The sequence below is a fragment of the Melanerpes formicivorus genome, unplaced genomic scaffold, assembly GCF_026170545.1.
Source record: "Melanerpes formicivorus ecotype bairdi unplaced genomic scaffold, bMelFor1.0.p_v2 SCAF_14, whole genome shotgun sequence".
Lineage (NCBI taxonomy): Eukaryota > Metazoa > Chordata > Aves > Piciformes > Picidae > Melanerpes > Melanerpes formicivorus.
The window spans coordinates 13,721,402-13,740,645 of record NW_027142366.1 but is presented as its reverse complement, the minus strand read 5'-3'; the positions used below and the strand labels follow the sequence as shown (position 1 = coordinate 13,740,645).

The 19,244-nt window shown below is 41.2% G+C and overlaps 1 protein-coding gene across 2 annotated transcripts; it reads right to left on the bottom strand.

Annotated features, from left to right (window-relative positions):
• Positions 1 to 287: 287 nt before the first annotated feature.
• EMP2 (epithelial membrane protein 2) lies at positions 288 to 19,038 on the bottom strand. 2 transcript variants are annotated; one of them, XM_068147144.1, is made up of 6 exons: positions 18,812 to 19,038; positions 12,267 to 12,337; positions 3,776 to 3,887; positions 2,710 to 2,803; positions 1,169 to 1,315; positions 288 to 612 (listed from the first exon to the last, which is right to left on the bottom strand). In XM_068147144.1, the coding sequence occupies exons 3-6, from the start codon at positions 3,851 to 3,853 to the stop codon at positions 428 to 430; spliced, it is 504 nt and encodes a 167-aa protein (XP_068003245.1). In that variant the 5' UTR covers positions 3,854 to 3,887; positions 12,267 to 12,337; positions 18,812 to 19,038; the 3' UTR covers positions 288 to 427. The 2 variants fall into 2 exon arrangements, with proteins under 2 accessions (XP_068003245.1, XP_068003244.1); XM_068147143.1 differs by lacking the exon at positions 12,267 to 12,337.
• Positions 19,039 to 19,244: the final 206 nt, after the last annotated feature.

Here is a 19,244-nt window from a genome sequence, read left to right as displayed (position 1 = left end):
TTGTATAATTGTTTGCTTTTTCACTATGATCTGGGCCTCCTTTTTTATTCCTCCTGCATTTAACCCGTTCCAAGGGGGCATGTTTGGTCCAGGAATATAGTTAGCATACTGCTTATAAATTAATTTGAATGGGCTTTATTTGTAATCTCCTAGAGGCCAGGAGCAAACTGTTAACGTCTAGTAAAGGGCAAACCATTCATGATGATGAAATATGTAAAAGGCTCTGTCCCACTCAGCCCCCTGACCTGTAGGTGCCAGGCGTTCCATCAAACCTGCCATCTGTTGCCATTTTGTTTCATATCAAGAACACAGTACATTTTTAGAGAAACAATACCTTTACTACAAAACCATGTAAATGATTATATACAAAATGGTTACTGGAATTTGGTTTTGTATTGCAGTGACAGAAATGACTAGCTGCTGACATTTATTTACGCTTCCTTAATACTAGGTACATAACACCACTGATGAGAGTAAAGGCAAATGCAATCCAGGCTAGGACGAAGGAATAGCCATACTGGCCTTCAGAAACCCCAGCCATATATCCACTGCTCTTGTGTAGTTCTTCATGCCTATCTGTATAGATGGAAGCTGCAATCATAACACACAGACCTGGAGGAGGAAGAACATAATACAGTTTAGCATCTTAAAATATTATCAATATGTGTAACAACTTCACTGTCTCTGTTCTGTCAGCTGCTTCCATCAATGTCCTTTTTTCCCCCAGATACTCATTTTCCATCCTCAGACTGAACTGGGAGCGTTTCAGGACACATTTCCAGTGTCTTTGGCATGGTTTAAATCTGAAGTGCTGTTGTATATTTACGTCATTTGTAGAGAACACAAAATTATTCTAAACATCTGGACAGTTTTAAAGACAAAAAATTAAGGAACTACCTCCTTGTAACAATTACAGTTATTTAATTTAAGAAGTTCAGGATCTCAGACTCATTCCCTTCAAAGTTTAAATTACTTTATTCTGAGCAGTGATGTCACCCATGTTTTAACTGCCCAAAAAGTACAGAATCCAGCAGTTCACTGGTTAAACACATATGAAGGATAACCTATGGCCTCACAAGCCCTACAGATTTCTTATGCAGCTCATTTCTTTTTGACACTATTTTCATATAAACATCATTAAAGTCACAGGTGTTGAAAAATCACTCACATGAGAGGAGCTGGATAATAGAGGTTAACACAAATCTTTCTCCTTGCTTCAGACGGAAGAGCTGGAGAATGAAAACCAGAAATCCCACACAACAGAAAATTGTAGATAGGATCATGGCAGCCTGAACAGCCTGAATTGATTGATACTCTGCAAAAACAAAAGCAGCCTTAATTAAAAATACAGTTTCTCTCTTTGCCTGCCCCTGTAAAAGGGTAGAGGGGCAGAGATATGTTCTCTAAGCAGGAAGTCAGCACATACAGCAAAGCAGCTGTGCACGCATTGCCTAGGGTGGTTCTTCTCTGCTTCCTTGGTATTAATATAGCCAGTAGTTTAAGGACTTTTAACAGCTTCTCATAAAACTAAATAAAAATACTAAAGAGAATATTTTCCCCACACCACATCCTTTGCTACCATCAATGTACTGAAAGCACAGTGAGACTGCCAGGTATCCCAAATGGCTTACAAATGCAGATTCATGCCTCCCAAAAAAATGTGGAGACAGCTCTGCCCACTAAGGTGTAACCAGATAGGATATCTACACTCAGCACAAAAGGTCCCTTTGATTCAGTTTCTTCATCCTGTCAATTACTTGCCTATAACTAGGAGCTAAAATAACCAACAAATTTGTGACTATATGTAGCGATTTTGTGTACCTTTGCTGCAATGATACAGACAAGCTAAGCTACATAGTTACCTCCTGTGGCACTTCTCCTCTGGCACAGCTACACTGCTGTTAGGTCTGTGAACAGCAGAGGTACCCAAGCTACTCAGCATCTAACAGTTCAGGTCCCTAATTTCAATGGATGAGTGTACAGCAGATATCAAATGCATGCTGGTACATTAAGTCTTCTTTGTTAAAATGCCAGCTTGTGTTCTGATTTTCTTCCACTTTCCCCCCTGTTCCCATACAATGCCAGTATTTTCCTGTTCTTCTTTGAAAGTTAAATTCTGTGACAAGCTCTATCACTTCAGCCACACTTTCAGATGACTTCACTGTTTCTAAATGATCTAACTTTTTTTTCTATTTAGAACTCTTTAGAATAGAATAGAATAGAATAGAATAGAATAGAATAGAATAGAATAGAATAGAATAGAATAGAATAGAATAGATTGGAAGAGACCTTCGAGATCATGGCGTCCAACCTATCATCCAACCCACCTAACCAACTAAACCATGCAACCAAGCACCCTATCAAGTCTCCTTTGAAACACCTCCAATGATGGTGACTCCACCACCTCCCTGGGCAGCACATTCCAATGGGCAATCACTCTCTCTGTAAGGAATTTCTTCCTAGTACTCATTGTTAGTTGTTTGTGTTTACTCTTGCATTGGGCTTTCAAGTGCACCTAACAGCTCCCTCTAAACTGTTGGAACAGTTTGCTTTTCTAAAATGAAAGAGCAGTATTACATTTTTTAGAAGACCTGAGTAGTTGGAGCATGCAGAACATACCTCACATATTATTGCCTCTGCAAATTTCATAGCCATTTCACCAGATCTCCTGCTAAAGGAACCAAAACACAAGCATGGAGAGACACTCACCTCTGAATTGATCAGTGATAGCCACACAGATGCTAGTGTTTGTGGAACACACTCTCCAGACATCTGTAGAAAAATTCTCTCCTACCCACCAGGCCTGCAAAATAAAGGGTTCTTACAGAAAAACAAATAAAAACCCCAAACCAAACAAAAACCCCACTAACACACCCACACCCCCCCCACCAAACCCAACAAACAAAATCCTTAATTGTCTAAGTGTCTCCTGACCACATATATCAGCTGGAAAAATTTCTGTTCATTTTTGATACTTAACTGTTCAAACTGAATTTGAGTTCTAGTGGCATTTGGGAATAAAGGATATATCATTATTCACATGTCATTTTCATTTTAGACCTGTGTAAAGTAGAAAAGGGACTAGAAGGCAATCCTAAACCCCAAAGCACAAGGGATTTTTCCACCATTTGGGCAGAAATTTCAGATAGTGATTGTTTACTCTTTAAGATACCTAGGCAAGATCTGCTTTGTTCATCCAGCCCCTGTTGAGGATGCCCAATCCTTAAAGGCACAGCATTTTCCAATTTGCAGGAAGCAGCAGGGTTATACATCTATGAAACAGAAGCCCTTTTCTGGTTCCTGACACTGAACTAATCTCAATGTAGCTGTGCTGTCAAAGTGCAAATGCAGTATGTACACTATGGCACCTGCCTGGAAGTGGCTAGCAAGAAATTAAGATTCTCCTGTGATATTTCTATGTTGATGTTTTAACATGTATCACAAAGTGGTACTACGATGACTGAACAAGCACAGGAGTGTTTGTAAATATCCTCCCTGGCCAAGTGTCTCACAGGAAACAATATTAGCTGCATGACATGGGGTTATAAAATGATGCCACATAAATATAAGGCATGTACTTGTCTATTCTTATCCATGTAGACCACCATCAAGTGTATTCAGGGCATTTTTGTTAAAAAAAAGAGATCAGTGTGCCCCTAACAACATTATAGATTTCCAATAAGCAAGTTGAAGACAACTAGAGCAGATTACCTTCATTTTTATGAAGCAAAGAAACACCTGTGTGTTAGATGGGGGGAAAAAAGACAACACTTACATTGTCAATAGTTGAGATGAACAGCAGTGCTGCTGAGGTTATGTGAAACACAATAATGAAAGCCAGAAGAATCAACATCCTTGATCTGTGGAGGCTTTAGTCTGAGAAAAATCTGTTAAAAATAAGAGCATATATGAGCAGTCTTTAAAAGCTGTCAACAGATCAACCTGCCATTACACCTTTTCACTGTGGCTGTGAGTAGTCAAGGTCAGCATCAGTATTTCAGAGTAAGATGGTGTTAGTCAGGAACATCATGTGCAGTTTGAGTCCACAGAATGTGCTCTTTCTCCAGAGATAAAAGATTTCACTTAATCAGATTTAACATCAGCACATCTTTCTGTTTGCTATATGTGACATGCAACTAGCATCATTGGTGTGAAATGAATCAGAACTGGAAATGGTGCCAAGGGCTGCATTTTGTAACCTGCCAGAGGGATGGCTGCAGTGAGTACATACACAGAAAAGTTTCTTTCTGTGTGCTTCTCCAGCAAGGATATAAAACTCCTTCATGTTGCTTTTAGAGAAGTGCTTTTCAAACTACAGCCTCATTTGCCTGTGATGCTATAATTTCCACTGGCTATAGTAAGGCTTGTTTCAACCATGCTTTCAGAGTAGGAAGAAATTTCAAAAGGATACTTGTAAAACAAAATTCAGGCCACCAAGAACTGTCTGCTAGATTTATTAACAGCCATATTGTACCTTAGGGTTATATAGATTGTCCTTTGTTCATATAGTTGCAAGTTTTACTCATTAATGAATGACTTAGGGCTACCATTTTCTTCAATATATTGCTCTGACTAGTAGCGTTGAATAAACCCATTAGTCATGTAATAATCCAGTTAGTAATATTATGTTCAGTCACTTAATACTCTCTGTAGTCTACCCATTAACTTCATACTTTATGCAATCTGTTCATTACCATTTTACATCTCAAATAAAAATAATAATACCAAATCTGATTTACAAAGGAACCACAAACTTTATTTGAACTGGAATTCCCAGGAAACCTCTGAGTACACAAACATGTACAATTTCTTGGTATATCTTTTTCTTCTTGTTGTGTAAAAATGCTTACCATTTAATAGATGCTATATTCTACAAGGAATCTGCAGTCTTGCAGATATTTTCTTTGCATATAATGTGCACCACTCTGCATGCTAACACTCATTGGTACATTGATCCATTTTTCTCCACTTCCTTTACTTTGTGCACATTCTCCTGTGTCAAATGATCCTACACACACAGCAAATATCCAGAAGGAAAAGCTGTTATATATATTTTTAAGACTTTCATAACTTTTTTTCATGTCTAACCTTCTCTCTCCTACTGCCATTGATCATGATTATGAAGACATAAAAAATTTAACCAAAGAAAACAACCCCTTTGATAGTGTTTTAAAAACAGCTCCACTGGCATTCTCATCAGGCCAAAACACAACTCCTGCAAAACCTGTTACAAAACCATGGCAGCATATAAAACCACACCAAATAAAGACTAGAAGTTCCAGACTAAGCCTTTACATCCACCCTGCAGGGCAGTGTTTCACTGCAGTAGACTATTACAAACACAAAGCCAAACAGTATCAAAGTGCCTTTGAGAAAATGAGCATTGACTGGAAAACCTTAAAGCTGGAACTGACTGGAATGACTGTAAGGGAAAGCTAAGTCAAATCCTAAAATAAGGAAAACAGCTACTCTAGTTTTCATTCTTTCCCATTTTCTCACTGTTAAACTTTGCCTTCTCAGCCAGGACAAAACCCAGAAGTGGTAATTTCCTCCGAAGAGCCGATTCTGCCGTATGACTCAAGACCCTCCGAATCTAGTTCTGCTTCTAGAAATGTCATTAACGGCTCTGTATGGAGGCTTTCTTGAATGAGAGGAAGGAAGGAGGAAAAGAAGGCATTTTGTGGTTTTGTATAATGCCACATCAAAATATTTTCATTGTGAAATGTACCAGCCTTCACATACCACTCTCTGGTCTTGTGGTTGGGTTTTTTTCTCTTTCAGTTGTTGTACAGATGGTATCTAAGCAGACAATAATGCAACAATCATCTGCCATAGAAGGAAAGAGAATCAAATTGTGCTCAGTATTCTCAGTATTACTCTAAGAATAACAACAAAATTTCATCTTATTACGTGAAGCTTCATAAAGAAAGCGTCAGGAAAATGTCACCTAATTAAAACCAATCTTGCAAAATCAAGATTTGCCAGCACAGAAAAATCCACTCAGTCTTCAATCGAGTGAATGTTTTAGTTTTAGTGCTTTCAGCCATAAACAGAAGTGTTTTAAACAGGACAGATAAATGTGTATGGGTGATGAGAAGATATTTTATGTTTTACCCAAATAAAGTCAAGACTGAATGAAAGAGGCTTTGTTTTTAATAAAAAACAAACAAAAGACAGTAAGAATAGTTTGATGCTTCTGTTCTGAGAACCTTCATAATGACCATTTCTACATACTTCCTCCTGATTTGCTGGCAAAGGCTCCCATCATAAACTGCCCCAACATCTGTGCACACAGTGCTACAGAAACTATACACAGGTACAGGAGTTAAATATGCTGGGAGAAAGGAAGGAGACAGACTAATTCCAAGTAATTAATACCAAGAAAAGACAAGAAGAACTTGTTACCCAATCTGTCATGCCTGAGCAGGGATCCTGCCTGGGTATCTCTCCTAGCAGCAGGAGCTACTTTCCTCTCTCAATGAGCAAGGGAAGGACACAGTTTTGTTTCCACATGGAGAATTTCTAAGAACACTGTTTGTATTAACATTCAGAATCCTTACTATAATAAATTTATTACTAAACAAACAATTTTATAACATTCTATTCTGTGTGCTAGCTGTAACCCTCTTTGTTTTTTTAGTCACCATCAACTGTTTCTCAAGGGCTCTCTTCAGGTTCACAGTTGACCCCAGTTCTTTTGCAGTAGCTGAAACCCCTGCAGAAGCTTGCTAAACCAACAGCATGCTACCTGTCAGTGGCTTTTGCATCTCTCCTTCAAAATGCAGGCCTCCTGCAAGAAATAAGCTAGCTCTACTATTTAATCTGGGTGAACTAATTCTACTCAACAGAACAACCAGCAATGTTAGATTTAAATCCTACCATCTCTTACATTTAATTTATACAGCAACAAGAAAAGATTGCTTAAAAGAGGTTGTTAATATGAAGAGAAAATACATTTTGAAATGACACAAATTTGGAAATCCAGTACTATTGTACTGAGAAGGAATCTGCAAAGAAGTATATTAAGAAGGTGCATAGGAACAATCAGACTCTCCAAGTAAGACAGCGGTATCAGTGTGTGATGTGATTTGATGGGCCATACTGTAGTGTTTGTTTGCTGATGCTCTACCGCAGCTCCGGAAGCACTCCCTATTATCAGTGCTGATACACACTGCTAGGAAAAGGTTTCTTGGTCTTACAGGAGGAGTCTTCCTCTTTAAGAGAACCACTGCTCAGCTATTGGTTTAGTCTTTTGATTATAGGCAAAACTATTTGTACTGATATAAAAACAAAACCAAAAAACAACAAACCAACCCTTCCTGGGCAGAGTATACTTTTACTTTCCATTATTTGATGTGCACTCAATATGCTCTCAACTAAAAGTGCTTATGATTTTTCAGTACAGATAAAGACTGGGATGATGCAACAGATACTGTTCATCATTCTCCAAAATGGTGTGAATTCTGTTAATATTTTCTACAAACACAGAAGAAAAACTTTTTGGATACACTATAGGTGTCTTTTAATAGGTATGATGGAGCCACTCTTCTCAGAAGTACATGATGAAAAGACTAGAGGCACCAGTGACAAGTTGCAACAAAGAATATTCCAGCTGTGAAAAACGTATTAATTATATTCAATGAGGGTGAATAAGTACTGGAACAGGGCCCAAGAGGTTGCAGGATCTCCATTCTTGGACATCTTTCTAAGCTGACTGAAGCAATGCCCAGAGCATCCTGATCTAACTCCCTCCCTCCAAAGGCCCCTTCCAGCTCTGCTCTCGTGTCAACCAGCAGCTATTTCAGGAACCTCCCTGTACTAATCTGCAGAAAAGCTCTGACTAAAAGGAACATAAAATTTTACTTATCACATATGACATTAAAAACAGATTTGGGGGTTATAGTAAGGATGACATTGAATGTCAACATGAATTCTTCAACTGCAAGCCTCAGCATTTAATATCACTTTACAAGGTTTGTTTTAAGGCAGAAAAGTACAGCTACAGCTGAATTGGAAGTGGATTGTCACCAAATCCAGAAAGAGTAAGTTAAGAGAATCCTACTGAACACATCCAGATTTTCTGTAGTAGTAAATTGTCCCATAAATGCTAAGTTCTAGGGCACTTACACAAAACATTGAAAGCAGCAGGTCAGCTATATTAAAAACAAAGATTTTTTTAATTAGCACAGAACAACTTTTTCCCGTTAATACTCCAGCACAGCCTTATTTACACATGGACAAGAAAAGCAGCAGCCACACTTCCTTTTCATCTTTTCAGTACTGCAGACTATTGGAATCAGTAATTTTCACTTTTGTTATGAGAGCCTGGCACACTTTACAAGAGGTGGCTAAGAAGGGCCTCTGTTACAATCACCAAGACATGCAGAGGCAGGTACATTTTTACAAGGCTAAAGAGTACAACAATTGTAGAAGTGAGCAGTAAAGAAAAAAAACAAACAACTCCATTCTCCAGTCCAGGGTTCCCAACATTTCTGTATTGCAGTAAGCAAATGTGTTACAAAACAGGATTGCCTTCCTATGCCAGGCTCCACCCCTCCACAGGAAGAAAAAAAAAAAGAGAAAAGCCTCAGTTTATCTTTATGATAAAGTTTATCTTTAATGCCCAGCAGTACATAGAAACATGCCTATTTGAATGGTTTTCTGCTGTTTAGTACAGCAAGCAAGCAAAAAGGAAAAATCTGTCTTTGACTGTTCTTAGCAGGTTCACCACTGCTTTCCAGTGCAGATGTCATCTCTGCAACCCATGCTTTCATTTCCTCCCATGCAGTTAAATTCTGCTGCCAAGCTATTTCTCACATTTGTACATACTTGCCTTTGCAAGCAGAGAAATACATACACAGCACAGTAGGTTTATCCTGTGCTCATTTGCATTGAGAAGGCTAAAGCTTATCCTACAACACTGTCTGATGGCCTTGCTTCCTAAGATCAAATTAGGTTTTCTGTATCATCTTCATGTGAGTCCATGTATGAAGAAAACCTCAACACAGACAATTCTTGTCTGTGCTCCTACAAACATGGTGAAAATAGAGCAGAACAGCTCCTGCTCTGTACAGACCAAGGCTGGAGAAATGCAGACTGTTCAGCACCCACACTTAGTGCTGAAAAGACACACCCAAAAGAAGTAGAGGATCCTGCTGAACAAGTTACTATACCTGCAGCTTTCTGCACTGAGGTTTTTCATTGCAACTAGCACAGCAGGTCTTTGGGCCATCAACAGACATTTGCTTTAGCTGAACTTTTTTGAGGTCACTGGTGTAAAACTGAATCAAAGCAAGCCTTCTTAACTATCAATTCTTCTGCCCTTCAGTGCTATAATTAAGTCTGTACATGTGAAGTTTGAAGAAAAAGCTTGTATACTGGTGGCATGAGAAGCCTGTCATCTTGTGATGCATCATAAGATGTTTGGATTGACACAATAATCACTTCATTTTGCTCAACTTTCTTGTGCCACATCTCATGGTGTCTTATGACAGAGAACTCTGGAGCTGGCTCATGTTTTGCCTGTGCCATTGTCTTTAAACTTGCATAAAACACCCTCGTTTATAAGGAGCAGAGTGATACTCTTAATTTATTTCTTTCTTTTACCAAATATGAAGGGTTCTGAGGGGTTTGTGTGACTCTCAGAACTAGAACCAAAAGTTAAGCAAGTTCAGACAACAGAGTGTCTCCCAAACTAGCCAAAGCTTTGAGGATTTCAACAATCCTCTAATGCCTAAATATCAAACACATAAAGGACAAGAAAATCAGGAAATTTAACACCAAGGGAATAATTATACTAGTTTAAACTACTTACTCCAATTTAATTATTTCTTCTGAGTTAATTTGACAGTTTGAAATGCCAGCATTACAAGGCATAACTTACTGAGTGATATTTTTTAAAATGAGGCAGATAATATCCAAACTCTTAACACTTTCCACACTTTGTCCTTTCAGTGTTCTCCAAGCTGACTACTGGTCTGACCCTATTCTTGGTCTGTGGTATCTGTGCGTTAATTCACCATTTGAGTACTTTCCATTGGATCACCTGTCTGTCATTTTTTGTTGCTGCAGGGTTAAGCTGACCACATGTCCAAGCTGCAAGGCTGGCCTGATGCAGGTGCCCAGAGCAGCAGACAATCCTCACTGTCCTCAGTGTTTCTGTGCACCCCTGTGTATTGCTGTGCACATACTTCAGTGTGACACAATGGGATCCTTTTTGTGTCAACTATGGAAAAATCCTCTCATGCAAGAAATCCAGAAAGGATAACCACATCCTTGTACCTTTCTTTCTTATTTTTTCCCAGGTTATCATTGTATATTGGAAAAGAAAATACAACTAAAGCAATATAGTTCTATTTTAGATGATGACTTGGAGCCTTACTTTAAGGAACCAGCTTTTAAACATTTCATAGGACAGGGGTGTTAATCCTGAAGCTAACATTATTTGTAGATATATGAACTGCATGTAAAGGTTTTGCTGCCAGTAATCCCTGAAAAATGTATTGATAGCTCCCTGGTGCATGAACTGAGCTACTACTGTTAGAGCTCACATGTGTACAAACTACACAGAAAACAAGCTCTCACTTTTATAAAGTCTTATTATAATTGTGATTGAGGGAATTACGTATTGTAGAACTGGACCCTTGCCACTCTGTTCTTCATGTGCAAATGTAGATTCAAATTCTGACCTGTTTTCATGTTCACGTGTTACAGAGCTAACAGTCAATATCAGTGGCATGTCTTCTTTCAACCAGTGACCTCTTTAGCCTGCTAGTAAACCTCCAGAAGTGCTGGCTAGCTCTGGCTAGACCTATACAACATTAACTGGGACCCTGAGAGGGAAGTGCAAAGAGTAACAATCCACACAGCAGACAAGTTCCCACCTTTATTTTCTCCCTTCCTGCTATGAAGCTATGCACGAAGAACAATGTACACTCCTTAAGAAATAAAATTTCAGGTCCCTACTTGATGCTGACTGTAGAATCAAGAGGGCTGAGTGTCCTGTCATCTCCTCTATGGCACAGACACCATCAACTCTTTTAGCTTCTGAGCAATTGGTTACTTGAGAATGCACTCAAGCCCACAGCTCTTTGTGCTACCTATGTGGAAGGAAGAGCACTTCTCACTTATACTTCCAGATGCTTTTCAAAGTCCTTCATCACAAAGCAAGGAAATCAGAAGGAAATGAAACAATGTTCTCTGCACACAACCACTGTATGTAGGCCAAAATAAATCAATACAGCAAAAATTGCGTTATGGTATTCTCTAGAGCTCTAATTACAACAATTACACTTTTTAAACTCAATGGCTGAATATGAAAATGAAAATAGGGTCATCCTGCCAGATCTAGATATGTGGGTGCCCTTTTAGCAGGGCCTTGTAGCAAGGCCTTGTAGCCCTTGTGTTAAGACCAGCAACCAGCTTTTATCCAGCTTCTTTCAGCAAATCTTGCCCTGAGACCAAAGCCCTGAGGTCTGATTTTTGTGTGCACTGAGATTAATATAAATGTGCACCTACAGTTTGATATAGCCTTATTATAGCAGATGGCTGTTTGTCCATCCTATTGGTACTGTGTGGGACTGCAATGAACATAGAGTGAATAAGCTCATGCTCTTGTCCTATTTACAGCCTATGTATGAAGGGATACTGAAGAACCCTTTCATCTCTTTCTGAATCAAGTTCATAAACACAAAATCAGCTTCTCCTCAGAAACGCTACCTACTTACCAAAAGTAGAACAGACTGTGCTTATAATTAGGCCTGGCAGATCTTCCCTAAACCTTCTCCATTCCCTCTCACCCCATCATCCTCATTAGATCTATGCTACTAAGCCAGAACTCCAAAGTTGGGGAAATTGTAACTCTGCTATCCTATACATTTCCAAGCAATAACAAAAAATAGTTGCAGTAAAAAATGCAAAGTGCTAGTTTTCAGTAGTGAGACACAAAGCAGCTGATGCTTCTAATTTCTTAGGAATGCTTTTAATAAAATTTTAACCTAGGGATGCCAGTTCTGCTGCCACTTCTGTAACTCTGTCAGCCATTTATTTGCAAACAAGTTTGGACTGGGTTTAGACTCGCCCTGCCACTCCTTTCACTATGGTCCTACTGTGTGCACTGCAGAAGGAAGTCACTGGGCCATGAAGCCTCTGTGGGCAGATTGAACAGAAGAGAACAGGCAGGACCTACTGGAAAACACAAATGCAATGCCCTGTCGCAGGGTAGGGAAATGGCACTTCAAGGGAAAATGAGCCTTGTGACATCTTACCTGAAAATCCTAAAGAACAGCCTCAAGCTTAAAAGATTCAAGACAGATGGATTCAAACACTCCAGCAAAACCTGGAACAGAAACATAACAGCCACTATATGCTACAACAGTTTAGCAGGTACAGAAGCCTGCTACCTACACCAGCAGACTACAGGCATATTTTAGGAAGTCTTTAACCCTTCATCTTTTCAAAACTTTGTGACAATGTTTGTTCTCCTCTAGCAGTGCAAAGCAGCATCTTCCTCAGAAATACTTTTTTTTATATGTTCTTTTTCCCTAAAGCACTTTTTCTTATAAGTGCACTTTTATACTACATAACCATAATCTCAGATTTCATTTGTTATATGTCTGTTTCTAAATCCCAGCACCCCTGTGGGTTATGACAATGGTGTGAGGTTGGCTGCCTCACCACCAAATAACTCCCCAAATGGTTACAATTCATCTCTCAATCCCATCATACTCATTCCCTGTGCCCTCCACAGCCTGCTTGTCTGCCTTCAGTTATGCTGAGAGTCACATGCCTTTGGAAAAATGCTTACAAAAATTGGTCTTTAATGAAAGATACACTATGGAAGCAATCTGCTCAAGACAGCAGTTCTCAAAGGACACATATTGTCTGAAAAAAAAAAAAAGTGATTTGAAAGAAGGAACTGCTTGAAAACTCTAGTTTCTGGTTTCTTACCAGAGATGTATTCCCTCAGCAAAACCTTGTTACAAAATGTTTGCAACTTCTAGTATGTATGGGTAGAGCTTAATTGTACACTTTGAACTTGAAGAAATGGACACATCATTTCAGCCTTTCAATACATTCTTTCTGCTCAGACTGTTTGCCTTAAGTTGGGCACCAGATACTACTTCAGTGTAAATGAAGTTGTGGGGTACATTGAAACATTCTTAACAATCAAGCTGGTCTAAAAGTACTAAAAGCTTGTTTTCCTAAGCTAAACAAGACAAGAGCTTCTTGTTCTGACTTGTTCATTTTCAAAGGTGAAGACAAGCTGGGGGTATACTCCCTTGCAGGTCAAGGCAAACACATAGAAGGAAGAACTGTTTAACGTAAAGATGAAAACAAATGGTTATAAATCAACTGTAAGCACATTTAAGATGGAAATTACAACTCCTAGAGCTGTCAGGTTTGGGCACAATCTCACAAATCACTACAGTACAGGGTAAAAAGACCCATCTCCACAAAAAGAGATTATGTGATCCAGTGATTGTGGTGGAAGGGCAGTAGACCTGGTGACTCCAATTCTGCACTCCTGTGCAGACTATCAAACAGTTTCTTTGAGATCTCCATATATTTTGCAACATGCTTTTGTGTGATACCCATGAACTGGGCACTCCACTGAACTCTTTCCTGGAGCAATGCCAACTGTTCATCTGTACAGTGGAGTAACACAAGTGAATATCATGGGAGTGGCGAAACACAAACAGCTTTAAGGGAGGATTCATTGCTGAGGTGGGCAGTAAAGCTACAAAGAGTGAGCAAGGCCTATCCCCCTTTCCTAAGGGTCATCTAAGGGCCACCATTGCCTCCAAACACTCAAGAGCCACAGAACTCTTTGCAGCCTGTTGGCACAGCCCTGCCTCTGGGTGTCAGACGTTTCATGGAGCTGAGACAATGACATGGGGGTGTACCAATAAGCTATTCAAGCTATGAGAAGCCTCCTGGGAACCTGCTTCTGAAGCAAATAACTGAACTGAGGTGTGTCCTGGCCTCAACCCTGCTCAGTCACTGTGTGGCCACATATTGGAGTCCAGCTTCTTCCCGTTCAATACCTCAGCAGCACAGGGAGGGACAGACCAAGTATAATACCAGATCTTTTCATCAGGTTGACAGATTAAGTGTGTCCTCAGTCTGGTACAACAAAAAGTAAAATGAAGCACAATCTGCAGCCTTAACTCTAGACATTAATATAGTTCTGAGAGCGAATCTCAGACCCTGAGCTCTACTGACTGCAGACTGATGCTGATCCAGAGATTATTCCAGATACAACAGAACAGCTTGAGTGATTTATGTTGTTCCACCTAATTAACCAACAAACAAAGGCAGAAGAGGTCTGTCTTTCCAGATTGAAAGCAATGCATTGAATTCAGTAGAAATGAAAGCTGATATTGTTTTAACTCTGGCAGATGCTCTATGGAAATGGCTAGCAATTAAATGTGTTACATTTGTTGCTGTAAAATTTTCAAACTGCTTGTTTTGATTTGGCTTTGACTAGCTCTGTACTGAGAATCTTTGGGTTTAGTTATTTCAGAGTTTACACATCATCTATCAAGAGTGTGAAAACATATCTCTGTTGACAGTATAACAGTTTGCTATAAAATAGAAAGAGCAAACCCTTCCACAACTACTATTCTATTTCACAGAAATACTCTATCATATCATTGGATTTACTGCTCAGCCTGCCTTCAGATTGTCACTTTTACATTGTAATTTGTAATTGGTGCAATTAAAGGAAAACCTAAAGGCTACCATGTGAACTTTACAGTGCTGCTAGAAGGATTCCTCACACTTGCTCCATTGTACAGCTGAGCACACGTTGTTGCACTGCTCTTCCAACACTGGCTGCTGAATGGAAACAGAGCCCAGTCACCTCCTGCTACTATCTGCATCAGCTTAGCTCTGCCCTGTGGCTCCACCCTGATGAGGGTGGCTGCCTGTGTAGTGCCTGGGTCACTGCAGAGACACATCTTTTCGCGTTAAGTGCCAGGTAAAGTCCCCGTCAAGCATGCCGACAAATGGGCAGGCTCAGCCAGCTCTTTTCAACTCTAAATCAAATTCTTCTTGGAGTCTCTGGACCTTGGTCTGTTTCTGTGCTTGAATGAAGCAGCTGGTTTGATGCTTCCATGGATGGAGAACTGTCAGCCTCAGGGACAAGAGAAGTCTACAAACTGACTGCAGAGACTACCAGCAGCAAATGCATCTCAACACATGGATATTTGGGCACTCTGGAAGATCCCTTCCTATCTGGAAGAAGGCCATAATTTTGATGGCTTTCATGACACTTAACACCTGCATTGAGCACCTGAGGGGTGTTCATACTGCCCATCTTGGCTGTTTGCAACCTGTACCATTCCAGACACAGCACGGTGTTTAAAAATCTGTGAAATAAACCATAAATATATATCCTATAGCCATCTCTAAGGGGTGTTTGAGTCAGTCCACTTTCTGCCCCACCTACAGACTTCTGTGAACGTCTCTACACAGCCAGAGGGTTGTATTTTAAGGTCACACCCAAATTATGAGGCTTCACCTGGCATGCACGTACCATCATTAAACCTGCCTACGAAACTTCATAGGCAAAATAAAAAGGCGTAATTACATTTTCCCCATTCAGTGAAGGAATAATAATTCCTTTGATGGATGAATTCAGGCAATCAGGCTTTCTGTTGAATCCCACCCAGCAAGATCTGTTTTCTAAAAGTTAAGATTGCTATCTTCCTAATTAAGTCATGAGCATAACCTGACATATTGAGATATATTCTACAAAATTATCTCCCCGCTAAAATAATAAAGCTTTCAACAGAAATAGTGAATGCTGAGACCCCACCACACAGATCACTGCTTTGCTTTGAGGATTGCAAAAACAAACAAACCCTAACAAACACTGAACAGCTCCATGAATGGAATTCCTTAGTGCTGCGCTTATATTTCCCCTGCTTTCCCTCTGAGACCAAACTGATTTCAATAAAAGCTGTGCATTCCTTTCTACTTTCGAATTTGGCTGTGTTGAAGTATCTCATGGATTTTGTATAAAGTGTTTGGTACACTTCAGAGCAAATGTGGTCTTTTAGTAGCTCCTGCAAAACACTGCCTCACTCTGCTGGGTCTTCTTCCAACAGGAACATGGCAGTAGGACCTGCAAAGTACATCTTGTGCCAGCTAGCAATATAAAAGACCTTGTCCCCAGAGACCCACTTATCTCTTTAACCAAACACATTCTTGTACTGATTTATGTGGTGGTGTCATGTCTTACATGATGCTCAAGATACAAACACAAGTGCTAAGTAGAAAACCAAAATACACACAAACTACTGAAATGAAAAGGGACAAGTCTCCTTGTGCCACCATCCATCTAAATCTTAAATGAACAGGGAAACAGCATTATGAAAGGAGACAGACAACACCAATACACTTAGCAAAAGTGGAGAAAATTCTTTCTTTTCCAAACAGCCCTATGGAACTCATCAGTATGACATTCTGCTAATCACTGTAGGAATGTTAAACCCAAGATGAAAAACAACCTTGAGACAAACAACAAAAGAAAGCCCATATACGATATATTAGCAAGACATGCTAATAAATCAAGATATGAGGATTGCATTAACTGAAAGCCAGTGTAAGATGAAGGCAGAGATGTTTATTTCTTTTAAGCAATGTTGCCCAGAAACATTAACTACAACATCTAAGAATTGACACAGAGCCTTGTCTAAGAGAAAGATGCTGCAGCAGCTTTCAGTCTTGACCTGTTCAGTCTGTTGGACAACTTCCTTTATTACCAAGGTTTTACATGTATGTAAGCAAATAGAACACACTGGTTTTCTTCACTGCACAGTATAATCAACACTGTTTGGGTATTTATGACAGAAGTCTTTCCAGAGACCACAAATAAAGAACATAACACCAGTAGTGTCTTGTCTAATGACAGTATGTTGGGTTTATTTTAAATGATATTAACGCACTGTTTTCCTTCCCAAATGAGCATAGTAGCAAGAAACTGATCACCTCCTCAGAGTTTTCATAGTATCACTGTATTTCACCTTGAGCTGATTCCCTGGCTGGCCTGACAGCTGACATGGTAACATCCATGTCTGCCATGCAGTTGACATGATAAAATCTGCACACCTCTTTATTCAGCACAGAGGATGAATCTTCCCCCAGGTATCCCAACAGTCTCTTTTCCAGCTTTATTCTACATGTTCACAAAGGGATGCAGAGGACAGCAAGAATTCTTTCTTTCAATGCCTTTGAAGCAATGGTCAAGTCCTTACATCTTACACTGAATACACTCACATCAGCTTCTGGTGAACATGTTTCCTGTAGTAAGTACCCCAGCTACATTCCTTAGCATGGCATTCAATTTGCCACAAACTCTCTTAATAAAAGAGTAGATGGATTTTCCAGTAACCTAAAAGCCATGGTTCTCTCCTCACTGAAACTCATGCCCAGCATTCCTCCATCATTCGTGTGGGTTTCTGCCTATGCATGCTGCAGCCATCTCTCCTGGCAGTCCAGTCTCATAGCTCTTTTCCTGACCTACCCTACATTGCCTGGACACTATGGCCTCCAAAATCAACATCAGAGAGCAAGTATGGATGGAAGTGTCATTACAGAAAAACCACCTGCTCAGGGAGGCAAGAAGACTTACTTTACATCATTAAGATGCCAGCACTGTACATATAGAGACTGAAGTAAGTGCAGAGAAAGTGCTGCTTTTCTTTTTTGATGGAGACTAGCCAACCATAGCTGCTTGTTTCCAAAGTTCCCAAAGAAAACTCTTAACAAAATAAAGTGGGTATTTTACAGCTTTTTGGTGGGTTTCTTCACAGTCCTGTATCAAGTCAGAAGACAACTCTAAGATGCTGAACTGCAATAATTACTGATCATTTCCATACTATTCCCAGGTGTTTGGACAAAAATAAAAACAAACCCCAACCCAGAACCTCCCTGTGCTATGTGAACAAAGTATTTCTGCTAAGAAATTAGGTGAGAGGCAGAACTGCAGGTTTCTTCGTAGCACCATTCTGTGAGCAGGAGCAAGCTCTGGCTACGCCTGCTGAGGAACGGACAGCACTGCACTGCTCCTTTCTAGGGATGTCCAAACAAGGAACTGACCTCTAAAATTCAATACTTGGTTTTACAAGTGGCCCATGTTAGTGAGAGCAGCTTGTCCAGCACCTGGCACGTAACATCCCGCATGTAAGTCGGGCATTACAGACAGACCAAAATCACCAATAAGGTAAGAGATAGACTGGCTTAGTAAAACTGCATCTTGACTCAAGTAGGAAAACGTTTAACGCTGGCAAAACTTCATAAACCGAAATCTGCACCGAATTATATCTAAGTGTGTTTTCCTTCCACTAGAGGGGGGCAGCTGCCAAAATCCAGCGAGCGTTGCTGTGCTGTACCAGCGCTCCACCACCAGCGCTAAAACCCGGGCAGACCCGTCCTGCGGAGACCGTCAGCTTGCTGCTGCCCTGGCCCAGCCTTCACCTCTCTCGCCATGGGCCGTTTGCCTGCCCTGCCTCGCTGTCGAGCGGCGAGAAGCGGGGCTGGGGCAGACCTCCCCGGCCGGCGTTCGGGAGAGCTCGCCAGCCCCCGAGCCGGCTCGGCACCGCGGCCGCCGACGTGCCGAAAGAAAGTTTGGTTTGTAGTAAACAAAACCCTTGAGTTTTTTGTTTGGGGGTGTTTTCCCACCCTCCTTATTTTTTTTTCTTCCCGCGGTGTCCTCCTCCCCTCGCTGGCAGAAGCCACCCTTGGACCCCCGTGGCTCCCCGGCCCCGCTCAGCCCCGTGCCCCCCACCCGGCCGCGGCTACTCACAGGCGCGGGGCAGGCGCAGGGCGGGCGCGGCGCGGGGCCGGCGGGCAGCACTCCGCGGGCTGCGACCGTCTGGCGGCGGCTGCCTCCCGCCCGCCCTCCTGCAGAAATGATGTCAGAAGCCAACTGGGTGTGGAAAGAAAATAATGTTCGAAAGTGCCCCTCGCCCGCCTGTGAAGGCAGAGAGGTGTGTGAGAGTGTGTGCGCAGGGAGGGAGGGAGGGACGGGCCGAGCGCGGCAAGAACTTTTCCCCGCCTGTTTCCATCCGCGGAAGGCGGGCGGGCGTCCAGGCGCTCCACCGCCCGGCCCTCCCCGGGGGCGCTCGGCCCGCCGGCCCCCGCGGCCGGGGCTGGTCCCGCGAGCGCTGCCACCGACGGCGCCCTCGGATCGCGGCGCCTGGGCGGGCTGGTAGCCGGCCGCGCGAGATGCTACGGGC